The sequence below is a fragment of the Erythrolamprus reginae genome, chromosome 6 (assembly GCF_031021105.1).
Source record: "Erythrolamprus reginae isolate rEryReg1 chromosome 6, rEryReg1.hap1, whole genome shotgun sequence".
NCBI lineage: Eukaryota > Metazoa > Chordata > Lepidosauria > Squamata > Dipsadidae > Erythrolamprus > Erythrolamprus reginae.
Window position 1 is genome coordinate 9,169,117 of NC_091955.1, and position 14,422 is coordinate 9,183,538.

The window sequence follows — 14,422 nt, forward strand, 5'->3', positions numbered from 1 at the left end:
TCCTATCCTATCCTATCTATCCTATCTCACTCCATCTATTCTATTCTGTTCTATTCTATTCTACTCTACTCTACTCTACTGTACACAACTCCACTCCGCTCCACTCCTTTTTCCATTCAATTTTCCATTCCATTCTATTCAATTCTATTTTCCATTCCATATTTTCTGTTCTCCCTTGGCGATGCCTCTGACTATGAAGCGAATATACATTGGAACTGCTTCAGTTTCCATACTGGCACATCACCAACACGCTGTCCATCGGCCTACCCAAAAAGAAAAGATGGACGACTATATTTATGAATAAAATCACCCATTGTATATTTCACGGGTTAGAGGGGAGAGGAGAATGGAGATTGAAGTTTCCTAAGAATTTGGCTCCATCTTTGCAGGCTAGATTTATGGAGAAAAGCTTTCTAAAAATTATGTGCTGAATTGTCAACGAAGACGTTTTAGAGGGAAAATTAACATAAAGTTACAGTTGACTGACTCTGTCCAATTCCTTATGTCGCTTGAAACCAATACGTACATTAATTATGACAGAAAATTTTCCGATGCCACTCAGAATATTGAACCAGATTCCTGCAAGAAAGCATAAAACTTGGTTAAGAACTCTTGGTCGGGTTCTCATTACGCAAAATCTGAATATAGTTAGCCCTCAACTTATTAGCCATAACTAAACCAACAATTATGGTCATAAGTGCAGATGGTCATTAAATAGATCCTCATGTGACAGTGCCTAAATATACAGTGGTACCTCTACCTAAGGACGCCTCTACTTGCAAACTTTTCTAGATAAGAACCAAGTGTTCAATATATTTTTTGCCTCTTCTCAAGAACCATTTTCCACTTACAAACCTGAGTCTCCGAAACTACAACTGGAAAAGGCAGGGAGAAGCCTCAGTGGGGCCTCTCTAGGAATCTCCTGGGAGGAAACAGGGCAAGAAAAGGCAGGGAGAAGCCTCCGTGGGGCCTCTCTAGGAATCTCCTGGGAGGAAACAAGACTGGGGAAGGCGGGGAGAAGTCTCCATGCAGCCTCTCTAGGAATCTCCTGGGAGTAAACAGGGCAAGAAAAGGCAGGGAGAAGCCTCCGTGGGGCCTCTCTAGGAATCTCCTAGGAGGAAACAGGGCCTCCACCCTCCCTGTGGTTTCCCCAATCGCACACATTATTTGCTTTTACATTGATTCCTATGGAAATAATTGCTTCTTCTTACAAACTTTTCTACTTAAGAACCTGGTACCACTGTATTAACTTCTTCCCGGCAATTGTAAAATGAACATTGCAACCATTAAAGAATGCCTTGATTATTAACTGACCACATGAGCCACCCCGAGTCTATGGAGAGGGGCGGCATACAAATCTAATTAATAATAATAATAATAATAATAATAATAATAATAATAATAATAATAATAAATAACATTGTTTGTTATGGCTCATTTTTTGCTGGAAGTTGGAAGTAAACTCCCTTTTGTGTCAAAAATGTTGTAAATCATGGTCCACAGCCATGGTGCAAATGGATGTCAATGAGGACTAGCTGCCTTGTGCTCACAGGGGGAGTGGAAACGCTGCAGGAACATCAAATCTGCATCTTAAGTACCTTTTTTGAGATCCGATGTAACTTAGATTGATTGCTAAGTGATCCATTGTATGTTAAAAGATGCCTGTGTCATATTTCCCTTAACATGGTGTTCTTAATCTTTATTTTTAAAAACAAAAAAACACCCTCATACCTATATCTTTTGCTCTCACGGTATCGGGCCTTCTTAGTTCAGCCACAAACTTTCTGGCATCGAGTCGAACTTCAATGACGTTATTCAGCAGAGCAAACACTGGAGCCAGCGGAAAGGAGGCCACGAAGAGAGTCACGAAGCCGAATTGAATGACTAGAAAATGAGAAAGGAGGAAAAGAGGGATGTGAGGGGAGGGATTTATATGATCACGGTAGACATAAAGCATTTATACATATATACAAAATATACATGCTGTATACTGCACGAGTCAAAAAGAGAGTGGTGAAAATATTTACTGACCCCTCGCATCCTGGACACAAACTGTTTCAACTCCTACCCTCAAAACGTCGCTACAGAGCACTGCACACCAAGACAACTAGACACAAGAACAGTTTTTCTCCGAATGCCATCACTCTACTAAACAAATAATTCCCTCAACACGGTCAGACTTTTTACTAAATCTGCACTACTATTACTTCTAGTTTTTTCTCATCATTCCTATCACCCTTTTCCTCCCACTTAGGACTGTATGACTGTAACTTGTTGCTTGTATCCTTAAGATTTTTATTAATATTGATTGTTTCTTCATTGCTAATTTGACGCCTATGACAATCATTAAGTGTTTTATCACATGATTCTTGACAAATGTATATTTTCTTTTACGTACACTGGGAGCATATGCACCAATCACAAATTTCTTGTGTGTCCAATCACACTTGACCAATAAAGAATTATATTCAATTTCAGGTAGCAGGTATCTGCTTCTAAAGAGGTGTGTCCATTGACTTGGATCTGCATTCTGGCCTCAGGAAATAGATGAAACAAAGCAAGGTTGTCCTACGCTTGGCCACTTTGAGACCTGTGGACTTCAACTCCCAGAATTCCTCACAACCAAGGTAGGACCACCCAAGGTCTTCAGAAATCTCGGTTATCATAAAATACAGGCGTAGCAGTGTTTTGGATTTAAGCCTCTTGTGGGTTTTTGACAAGAGACTGATAAGACATTGAGCCAAGATGCCAGAGACAGACAGACAGACAGACAGACAGACAGACAGACAGGTAGACAGGTAGATAGGTAGGTAGATAGGTAGGTAGGTAGGTAGATAGATAGGTAGGTAGGTAGGTAGGTAGGTAGGTAGATAGGAAGATAGGTAGATAGGAAGATAGGTAGATAGATAGGTAGGTAGGTAGATATAGATGATAGATGATAGATAGGTAGATAGGTAGACAGGTAGACAGGTAGGTAGGTAGGTAGATGTAGATGTAGATGTAGATGTAGATGTAGATGTAGATGATAGATAGGTAGGTAGGTAGGTAGGTAGGTAGATAGATAGATAGATAGATAGATAGATAGATAGATAGATAGATAGATAGGTAGATAGATAGATAAAGAGAGAGAGAGAGAGGGATGATATAGATGATATAGATATAGATAGACAGACAGACAGACAAACAAACAAACAAACAAACATTGAGAGCTTAATGCACCGGAGACAAATTCCTTGTGTAGCCAATCGTACTAAATAATAATATTTCTATTTTTATATCCCTATGTTCCTACTTCGTCAATTTCTGTCCGTTTTTCCATGTCAGAGGTAGATACGTTTTGATATAATGTGGTTAACCACACAATAATAAAATCGTTTTAGCAGCAACAATAATGAAGATTAAGAATTACTGATGGGTGCTTTAGAGAGTCGACAGCAAGAGGCAGATGTGGAGACAGAGGAAATATTTAGACTAAACATGAGCACACAACAGATTCAAACTTAATATTAACCGCTCCAAACTTGACTGTAAAAAATATGACTTTAACAATCGAGTTGTCAAAGCGTGGAACTCATTACCGGACTCGATAGTGTCAACCCCTAACCCCCCAACATTTCTCCCTTAGACTCTCCACGATTGACCTCTCCAGGTTCCTAAGAGGCCAGTAAGGGGCGTATATAAGTGCACTGATGTGCCTATCATCCCCTGTCCAATTGTCTTTCCTTATCTCATATGTCATATATATTCTCTCCTTATCTATATCTATATATCTATATCTATATCTACGGTATATATATTCTCTCATCTCTTATATCATATATACTCTCTCCCTATCTACTTCTCTTCTCTTTACTTTCTATCGTCATATATATTACTTAATGTCTATTCTCTTCCATATGTATTGTATATTGGACAAATAAATAAATAAATAAATAAATAAATAAATAAAATAAATAAAGGGGTACAAGATCCCAAGGGAGGACCATGGGAGATTGATCAAAAAGTCAATAAGAATTGAAGTACTAAAAGGACAAGAGATGATGGATAGATACAGAATACCTCTTAATATGGGATTTGTTTTACTAAAGATTAGAAAATAGAGCTAGAAATTAAAAACTGGGAAAAAGTTATTATGTATACTGTCACATGATATAAGTTAGTATAATTACTATGTAAACACTAGAAGTTGAAAGACCTACTACTACGTATGCTTAAAGAGAGATGATGGATAAATACACAATACTTCTTATAATGAGAATTGTTGTATTAGGGGTTTAAAAAAAGAAGTAGAAAGTAGAAATTGGAGAAACATTACTATGTACTGTATATTTGCTACAAAATATAACCACAATGTATTGGTAAGTCTTAGAAGTTAAAAGATTATTAAATAGCATTATTATTGTTGTTGTTAGTATTCTGAATAAAGTAAATTGACCCAGACAACCTGTTTACTAAGCACTCATATATCTTAAAGAAAAAAACCTAGAAATAAAATAATTTTTTAAAAAGGTAATGAATAGTAAAATTATTACTCAGCCTCCCATCCTTCCAAGATTGGTAAAATGAGGACCCAGATTCTTAGGGCAATATGTTGACTTAGAAAGTGCTGCAAAGCACCTAGATGCTATTTCTGTTGCTATTACCTTATTTAATCTCATTATTATAAAACAATAAAATACAGATTAAATTTAAGGAGCTTTGCGTTTGGCCATTGATAATACACAATTGCTTGTCGTTCAACCAGGTATGAAAAAAACATCAGAAATTTTCTTGCGTCATTCTTCTTCTGTCCTAAAGACCAGTTTAGATGTGACAATTCAACACAATGTTTATCAGCCCCAAGGCCTCTAGTTTCATCACACAACACTGTTTTATTACTTCTAATTTCTAGAGAAAATGCTCTATTGTATTTGGCAGCCCAGAAAAATTCTAGTACCAGCCACAATTTCCCATGTGTGCGTATGTGTATACATTGATCCAACAGAAAAAAACATATAGCCCCTCCCTGGTACAAAGCTGAAGGGATCAGATCTGGAGGCCTAGAGGTTGATTCTCTGCCTTACAAGGCAGAAGCCCCAGGATCAAATCCCAGTAAGGGTATGGCTAGCTGATGAGGCCAGAACAAGGCCGAAGTAGCGCTATCCTAGTCTCCCTTAATTTTAAAAATTCAGCAAAAACATGGACGAACGGTTGTAAAAGCTGATGGAGCTAGCAGAGATGGCTAAATTGACTGCTTTGGTCAAAGGATGCTAGCTCCATCAGCTTTTGCAACCGTTCATCCATGGTGGGGATTGAAGCCTTCTTCCATTTCTGTGCCTAAAATCCCGGTCAAAATCATAGTCAACATATAGAATGGATCTTTGCTGAACTTTAGTGATGGGCGAACCCAACGGTGTTCGGGTTCGGCAAGTTCGGATGAACTTTACGCAAAATTCAGCCAAACCCGAACTCGAACCCGAAAGGGGAATCCCTCCCACTAAGAGATTCCAGGGGCGGAGCTTTGACGTGACCGGCAAGTTGCTAAGGACACCAAGGTGATCACTTCCTGGATTCCATGGAATCCAGGAAGTGATCACCTTGGCGTCCTTAGCAACCTGCCGGTCACGTCAAAGCTCCGAACGCCGAACACGACCCGAACTTTGCCCGAAGTTTGAAAAAAATTTGGGTTCGTGTTCGGCATACCGAACACCACAAAATTCAGTACGGACTCAAATTGTATCGGGTTCGGTTCGACCATCACTACTGAACCTCACACAGAACAAGAGTTTCCACAGCTGGGAAGAGGCCTGCCTCAAACAGAAAAAAAGTAAATTTCCTCTTGAGATCCTCCAGAGAGAAGGTGCACCTAGTATTTTCTTTTCCTAGACAAATATGTCGAAGAAATTGAAAAACAGGGTTATTTTTTTTCTCACTTTTGTACAAAGGAGAGCACAACTTAGGCAGAGAAGGAATAGGAGTCTTTCATATTCATGTCAACTATCTGAGGCCCTTGGAAAAGTTAAATACACTGCTAAAAATAAATAAATAAAGGGAACATTTAACAAACCAATATAACTCCAAGTAAATCAAACTTCTTTGAAATCAAACTGTCCACTAAGGAAGGAACACTGATTGATAGTGATGGGCAAACCCAACGGTGTCCGGCTTTGGCAAGTTCGGCCGAATTTTACGCAAAATTTGGCTGAACCCAAACTGAACCCGAACCCGAATGGGGAATCCCTCCCACGAAGAGATTCTGGGGGCGGAGCTTTGACGTCACCGGCAAGTTGCTAAGGACGCCAAGGTGATCACTTCCTGGATTCCATGGAATCCAGGAAGTGATCACCTTGGCGTCCTTAGCAACCTGCCGGTGACATCAAAGCTCCGAACACCGAACATGACCCCGAACTTTGCCCGAAGTTTGGAAAAAATTCATGTTCATGTTCGGCATACTGAACAACGCAAAATTCTGTATGGACACGAATTGTGCTGGTTCGGTTCGTCCATCACTACTGATTGACAATCAATTTCACATGTTGTCAGCACATTCAACTTTGTACAGAACAAAATATTCCATGAGAATATTTCATTCATTCAGATCTCGGATGTGTTCCTTTCTTTTTTTGAGCAGTGTGTATGTATGTACGTATGTATGTGATTTTTTGTCGAGTCACCCTGGTATATTGAAGGAGCATCACAGCATCCCTTTTTTGCCTCTCAGCCCCACCAAGGACCACATTCCACGGCAGATAAGTTCTTCATAGCCGACAAGTATAATCTATAAGTGTAACATATTTTTTGCTGATAATGAAAAGGAAGGGAGACTACTATAGATCTATTTCAGGCTGATTTGCCTTCGTCAGGCAGCCACACCCTTACTGGGATATATGGTAGCAATTAATGTATACAACATGTCTCCACGTGCCAACCCGAAAGAAAACATTCAAATCCTAAAATGTCATGAAGATTACCAAGGAATGCATCTCTCTCTTTAAGGACGTTTCATTTGTTGGCATCGGAGGACGAGCAAGTTTTGATGATTTCTCCTGCTTTGGGGAAAACATTTCCATAGCTTCGAAATTAATCCGGTTGGATTTAGAGGTATTGGATTTAATTCTACCTTTGCCTGATGTTTCTAAGAATGAAAATCTTACTGTCTCCAAGAGATAAAGAATTAATTGCGTTGTGTTGATTTCCCCCCCCCCAAAAAAGTTTCCTGGCCTATTTCTGTAGTATGGGTAAGTCCTCGACTTTCGACCACAATGGAACCCAAAATATCTGTTGTTAAGTGAGGCATGAAGTGAGTTTTGTCCTGTTTTAAAACATTTCTTGCTCCGGTTGTTAAGTATATCCCTGTGGCTGATAAATTATTAATTTGATTGTTAAGTGAATCTGGTTTTCCTATTGATTATTGCTGATCAGACGATCACAAAAGGGGAACATATCTCCGGGACCGCCTTCTGCCGCACAAATCCTAGTGACCGGTTAGGTCCCACAGAGTTGGCCTTCTCCGGGTCCCGTCGACTAAGCAATGTCCTTTGGTGGAACCCAGGAGAAGAGCCTTCTCTGTGGCGGCCCAGTCCCTCTGGAACCAGCTCCCCCCAGATATCAGGGTTGCCCCCACCCTCCTTGCCTTTCGCAAGCTCCTTAAACCCCACCTCTATCGTCAGGCATGGGGGAATTGAAATTTCCCTTCCCCCTAGGCTTGTAGAATTTATACATGGTATGCTTGTATGTATGAGTGGTTCTTTAAATTGGGGTTTTTTAGATTGTCTTTTAATATTAGATTTGTTTACATTGTCTTTTTATATTGTTGTTAGCTGCCCCGAGTCTTCGGAGAGGGGCGGCATACAAATCTAATAAATAATAATAAAAATAATAATAATAACATATGACCTTGGGATACAGCAACGGTCATAAATATGAACCAGTTGCTTAGTGTTTAAATTTTGATCACATAGGGAGGCCAGAAAGGTATACTATGAAAAATGTTTTTCCTATCGCAGTAAATGAGGTTGAATGTGTATAATTTTAAAAGACCTGTGCGTGCGAGTGTGCATGTACATACACATACAGTTTATATAGTAGATAATGTATATTTTTGTGTTCCTGTATGTAATATGTATGTACCCATATGGCATATATGCATAGAATTAAATAGTATATTTTGGATGTTCAGTAGTGATGGGCGAACCCAACAGTGTTCGGGTTCAGCAAGTTTGGACAAATGCAAAATTCGGTCAAACCCAAACCAAATCTGAACTCGAACCTGAACAGGAAATCCCTCCCACGAAGAGAATCCGGGGCGGAGCTTTGACGTCACCGGCAGGTTGCTAAGGACGCCAAGGTGATCACTTCTTGGATTCCATGGAATCCAGGAAGTGATCACCTTGGCGTCCTTAGCAACCTACCGGTGACATCAAAGCTACAAACGCCGAACACGACCCTAAACTTTGCCCGAAGTTTGAAAAAATTTCAAGTTCGTATTTGGCATACCGAACACCGCAAAATTCAGTACGGACCCGAATTGAAAAAATTTCAAGTTCGTGTTCAGCATACCGAACACCGCAAAATTCAGTACGGACCTGAATTGTAGGGGTTCGGTTCGCCCATCACTAATGTTCCGTAATAGTAAATAGAGAGGGAAATTGTATCTCTTTGAGGCGAGGAGAGGCGAGGCACCCTAACCCAAACCCTTAACGTGAGTGACGTCAAGTGGCCATCTTTAAGCTAGTCACATGGCCAGCAAGCCACACCCACAAAATAAGCCACACCCAAAGTATGGTAGTAAAAGTTTTTGCATTCCTTCACTGAAGGTGAGGATATGGGATCACCCACAAGTGATCTGTACAATTGGCCACCATTAAGCCACTCACATGGCCTTTAAGCCTCCCATGACATGATTGGCAAGCCACTCCCATCTGGTCACATGGCCAGCAAGCCACACCCACCAAATAAACCACGCCCACAGTGTGGTAGTAACATTTTCTGCAGCCCTTAACTTTCCAGAAGGTTCACGTCCACCAGAACTTCTAACTATTTAGTTTAGTTTAGTTTAGTTTATTTAGATTTGTATGCCGCCCCTCTCCAAAGACTCGGGGCGGCTAACAACAATAAAAAACAATGTAACAAATCTAATATTAAAAAGTAATCTAAAAAACCCCAATTTAAGAGACTAATCATACCAACAAACATACCATGTATAAATTCTATAAGCCTAGGGGGAAGGGAGAAAAAATTTTCAATTCCCCCATGCCTGACAACAGAGGTGGGTTTTAAGGAGCTTGCGAAAGGCAAGGAGGGTGGGGGCAACTCTGATATCTGGAGGGAGCTGGTTCCAGAGGGTCGGGGCCGTCACAGAGAAGGCTCTTCACCTGGGTCCCGCCAAATGACATTGTTTAGTCGACGGGACCCGGAGAAGGCCAACTCTGTGGGACCTAACCGGTCGCTGGGATTCGTGCAAATACTGGGATTTATTGCAAATACAGTAAAAAGGATGCATTTCGGCCAACCTGACACCGGAGAATTACGACAAGGGGAAGTCGGGGATGTCTTAAATCTTAAGACAAGCAGGTTCTGAGGGAAAGAGAAGAGGGATTTACGGTCGCCCCAGCCTTACTCATTTCCATGTATTCTGGGGTCAGGCCCATGAATGGGTCCAAGACGTAATCCAGGTCCCACTGCTGAGGCTGCTTGGATGGATCGGGCTGGGTTTCCTTCTTCTCTGGCTCTTTCAGTTTACGGAACAGTTTCTTTAATTTCCTGGAAATGTAAAACAGCACGGCATTAACTCAACTGCAAAGTGGGGGAAGGAATCATTCTATTTTTGTGCACAACAGAGTTTTGGTGGCTCTGTGTATCTCTCTCTCTCTCTCTCTTTGAGAGCCATCTGGCACCAAAGATACAGGCTAATTCTTACTGTTTGTGACTTGTTTATTTGTTTGTTTGTTTGTTTGTTTGTTTGTTTGTTTGTTTGTTTATTTATTTATTTATTTATTTATTTATTTAGTTAGTTAGTTAGTTAGTTAGTTAGTTAGTTAGTTAGTTAGTTAGTCCAATACATAATACACATTGAAGAGAATAGATATGTAACAATATCTGGACCGGGACTCATTGCTCACAGTCACTCATGCCCTCATCGTGCAGAATGCAGCTGCGAGAGCAATCATGGGCTTCCCTAGGTATGCCCATGTCACACCAACACTCCGCAGTCTGCATTGGCTGCCGATCAATTTCCAGTCACAATTCAAAATGTTGGTTATGACCTTTAAAGCCCTTCATGGCACTGGACCAGAATATCTCCGAGACCGCCTCCTGCCGCACGAATCCCAGCGACCGATTAGGTCCCACAGAGTGGGCCTTCTCCAGGTCCCATCAACTAAACAATGTCGGTTGGCAGGCTCCAGGGGAAGAGCCTTCTCTGTGGCGGCACCGGCTCTCTGGAACCAACTCCCCCCAGAGATTAGAACTGCCCCTACTCTTCCTGCCTTCCGTAAACTCCTTAAAACCCACCTTTGCCGTCAGGCATGGGGGAATTGAAACACCTCCCCTGGGCATGTTCAATTTATACATGGTATGCTTGTGTGTGTGTCTGTTAGTATATGGGGTTCTTTTAAATCTTTAAATATTTTAAAGTTATTTGGATTATTTATGATTTGTGCTATCTTGTTGTGAGCCGCCCCGAGTCTTCGGAGAGGGGCGGCATACAAATCTAAATAATAAATAAATAAATAAATAAATAAATAAATAAATAAATAAATAAATAAATAAATAAGTAAGTAAAGAAAAGAATAGAAGAATAGATATAAAAGTATAGGTGAACATATTTGAAAGGAAGAAAAGATAAATGAGATAAGGAGAGACAATTGGACAGGGGACGGAAGGCACACTGGTGCACTTATGCACACCCCTTACTGACCTCTAAGGAACTTGGAGAGGTCAATCGTGGATAGTCTAAGGGAAAAATGTCGGGGGTTAGGGGTTGACACTACTGAGTCAGGTAATGAGTTCCACGCTTCGACAACTCGGTTGCTGAAGTCATATTTTTTACAATCAAGTTTGGAACGGTTAATATTAAGTTTGAATCTGTTGCGTGCTCTTGTGTTGTTGACTTAGAAAGCCCCAGCTTTCTTTCTGGGTTTTTTTTTTGTGTGTTTGTGTTTGTGTGTGTATGCGCATGTTTTAAAATCCACTGATGTGGACGTCCCTTTTGAAAGTCTTCCAATAATAGACTTTTAGTTTACTTTCATGTGGTCGGGTTTTTTTGTTCAAAGCATCTCGGGAAATTAAATCAGGTTGATTCAGAGGGGAACAATTCATACAAATGATCGATTATTTTATTTTAATAGCGGCAACCACTCTTTGCTTGAAAATTCCAGGAGAAAGCTCAGAGGGATGTATGTATTTAGGTGTGAGTGTAGAACTACTCCTCGACTTACAATGCGTTCATTTATTGGCCTTTCAAAGCTACAATGGCACTGGGGGGGGGGAAACACTGACATATGACTGGTTCTCACGCTTACAACTGTTGCTGCTACCCTACAGTTAGGTGATTCTAATTAGGGCCCTTGACACATGGCATGTATGTATAGGATAGCAATAGCAATAGGATAGCAATAGCTATAGTGCAGCAGGTAGAGTGCTGTACTGCAGGCCACTGAAACTGAATGTAGATCTGTAGGTCAGCGGTTCAAATCTCATCACCGGCTCAAGTTTCCACCCTTCCAAGATGGGTAAAATGAGGACCCGGATTGTGGGGGCAATAGGCTGGCTCTGTTTAAAAAGTGCTATTGCTAACATGTTGTAAGCCGCCCTGAGTCTAAGGAGAAGGGCGGCATTAAAAATCAAGTAAGTAAGTAAGTAAGTAAGTAAGTAAGTAAGTAAGTAAGTAAGTAAGTAAGTAAGTAAGTACATTAGTAAATAAGTAAGTAAGTACATTAGTAAATAAGTTAATAAATAAATAAGTTAATAAATAAATAAATAAATAAACAAATAAATAAAACTAAATAGATAGATAGATAGATAGATAGATAGATAGATAGATGGATGGATGGATGGATGGATGGATGGATGGATGGATGGATGGATGGATGGATGGATGGATGGATGGATGGATGGATAGATAGATAGATAGATAGATAGATAGATAGATAGATAGATAGGACTTAGACTTATATACCACTCCCAGTGCTTTTACATCCCTCTCTAAGCAGTTTATAGACTCAGCCTGTTTCCCCCAACAATCTGGGTCCTCATTTTACCCACCTGGGAAGGATGGAAACCTGAGCCAAACTTGAACTTGGTGAGGATTGAACTGCTGGCAGTTGGCAGAATTAGCCTGCAATATTGTACTCTAACCACTGTTCCACCATGGAGGAGAATGAGGGAGGGAGGGGGGATGGGTGGAGGAAGGGAAGAAGGAAGGAAGGAAGGAAGGGGCAGCACTAGCACTTAGACTTATATATCGCTTCATAGTGTTTTACAGCCCTCTCTAAGCAGTTTACAGAGTCACCCTATTGCCCCCAACAATCTGGATCCTCATTTTACCCACCTCGGAAGGAGGGAAGGCTGAGTCAACCTTGAACTTGGTGAGGATCGAACTGCTGGCAGTCGGCAAGGTCAGCCTGCAATACCTCATTCCAACCACTGTGCCACCAGACTGACACGCATTGCAAGCTAATGTTTCCAGTCTTGTGGCAGAGAAACAAAAAAAAGGGGGGGGGCGAGTGCCGCTGAAATACTTACGGCACACCTATTTCGAAGATATTGTTCTGAATCAGCTGTTTCCCCAACATGATGATGCTGAGTTGGATGCAAAGTTCCATCAAGCATCCCCCAGGAGCACACTGCAACGGACAAGAAACACACGAGAAGACATGAAAATCAGGCACACACCAAACTCCTGGCTGTTTATATGCAGCACCTAAGTCTCTGACCGCAAGCATCATAATTCTATTTTTTTTAAAGTTTTTTATTATACAAAGATTAAAAAGCAGGTATATAAGATAGTACATAATATATCATTTTACAATACAATTATTATTTGTTGAAATATTGTACGTACATTCTAGAATATAATTTACAACACTGCCAGTATTTCCCCCTCCCTCCCAAAAACACAGAAGTCCGGAGGTGGGGTCGCCCGTTTTTTGCGATCCTGGGTTTCCCCTCCTGGGATTTCCCTACAGCATCGCAAAAACGCGGAAGTCAGGAGGTGGGGTTTCCCATGGAGGGGAGCCTCGGGGGAATCCCAGGATTGCAAAAACAGGTGCTTCACTTGCAACGGAAGTCTGGAGGCGGGGCATCCCAGCAGCGGCGGCGGGTTCGTAAGGCGAACAAAGTTCGTAAGAAGAGGCAAAAAAAATCCGAGTATTTTTAACATTTCTACAGCATTTTTCTGGCTAAACTAGATCTAGAGAAAGCCAGAAATGACGTGTACAAAATATCTTTTGGGGGTTTTTTGGTTTTGAGCCTATTGTCAATCAATTTCAGGGAGTATTTTAATTTAATTTAATTTTCATTCCGATGATGTTTCTGACATTACACTGGAATCATAAGGCTGACCACAAGGTTTGAAAATTATAACCTCAGGGATCGCAGCAGCGCCATGAAAATTTGAATAGATTTTTTTAAACCCCCCCCCAAAAATGTTCAGTGTAGATTAGTCCTTGACTTACGACCAAAAATCGAGCCCAACATTTATGTCGCTAAACAAGACAGCCCTTAAGTGGGTTTGGCCTCATTTTACATGTGACATTTTGCCTCTCATTTTACACATGAACCATGTGAAAAATGGTTTTGAGCAGGAGGGGGTTCCCACTACCGTCGCTCCCGATGTACGGCATGAGAAACAAAATGTTGCGAGGGGACACACACGAGAGAGATTTCGACATATTTTTTTTGCTTCAGCGCATGCACAGAACCAAAAAGCCTCCCAAAAAATATCTCATGCACGCGTATCCCCTTGTGAGATTTTTGCTTCTTGTGCATCCGTAGAAGCAAAATCTCGCTTCCGCGCATGCACAAGAGCAAAAAACCCACCGAACTCTCTCACATGCGCATCCCCTGGCGATATTTTACTTCCTGCGTCAGGGACCCAAAGCGGCGTGCGCAGCTCAACTTTTACTACAAGTGCTTTAAATCACTTAAAACCTGGTTTTTGTTGTGGTTAGCTCTGGCCCAGCTCCTGCCCCAAGGACTGTGGATGTGGGGGAGACATCCACATGCTGCAGGCCTGTTTTGCCCCCGGTGGAATCTGCTGATGAAGGCTCCTCTGACCAAGAAGACATGAGTGACAGGGAGGAGGAGAGTGTGGCAGACAGCTCAGAAGGAGATCAATTATCTAGCTCCTCCTTGGATTCAGAATAAGAGTTAATGATACAGCCACACATGCGGAGAGCGATGCATAAGCAACAACTGAGAGATTATTATCAAAGAAAATGAG

The 14,422-nt window shown here is 41.2% G+C and overlaps 1 protein-coding gene across 1 annotated transcript in view; it reads right to left on the reverse strand.

Moving 5' to 3' along the window:
• ANO2 (anoctamin 2) overlaps positions 1-14,422 on the reverse strand; it is a 144,516-nt gene that overhangs the window by 24,978 nt on the left and 105,116 nt on the right. Inside the window, exons 18-21 of the mRNA XM_070755220.1 lie at positions 12,724-12,824; positions 9,599-9,741; positions 1,732-1,884; positions 527-579 (exon numbers count right to left, since the gene is read on the reverse strand). Coding sequence (XP_070611321.1) covers positions 527-579; positions 1,732-1,884; positions 9,599-9,741; positions 12,724-12,824 — 450 coding nt within the window. The remainder of the gene's footprint in view (positions 1-526; positions 580-1,731; positions 1,885-9,598; positions 9,742-12,723; positions 12,825-14,422) is intronic.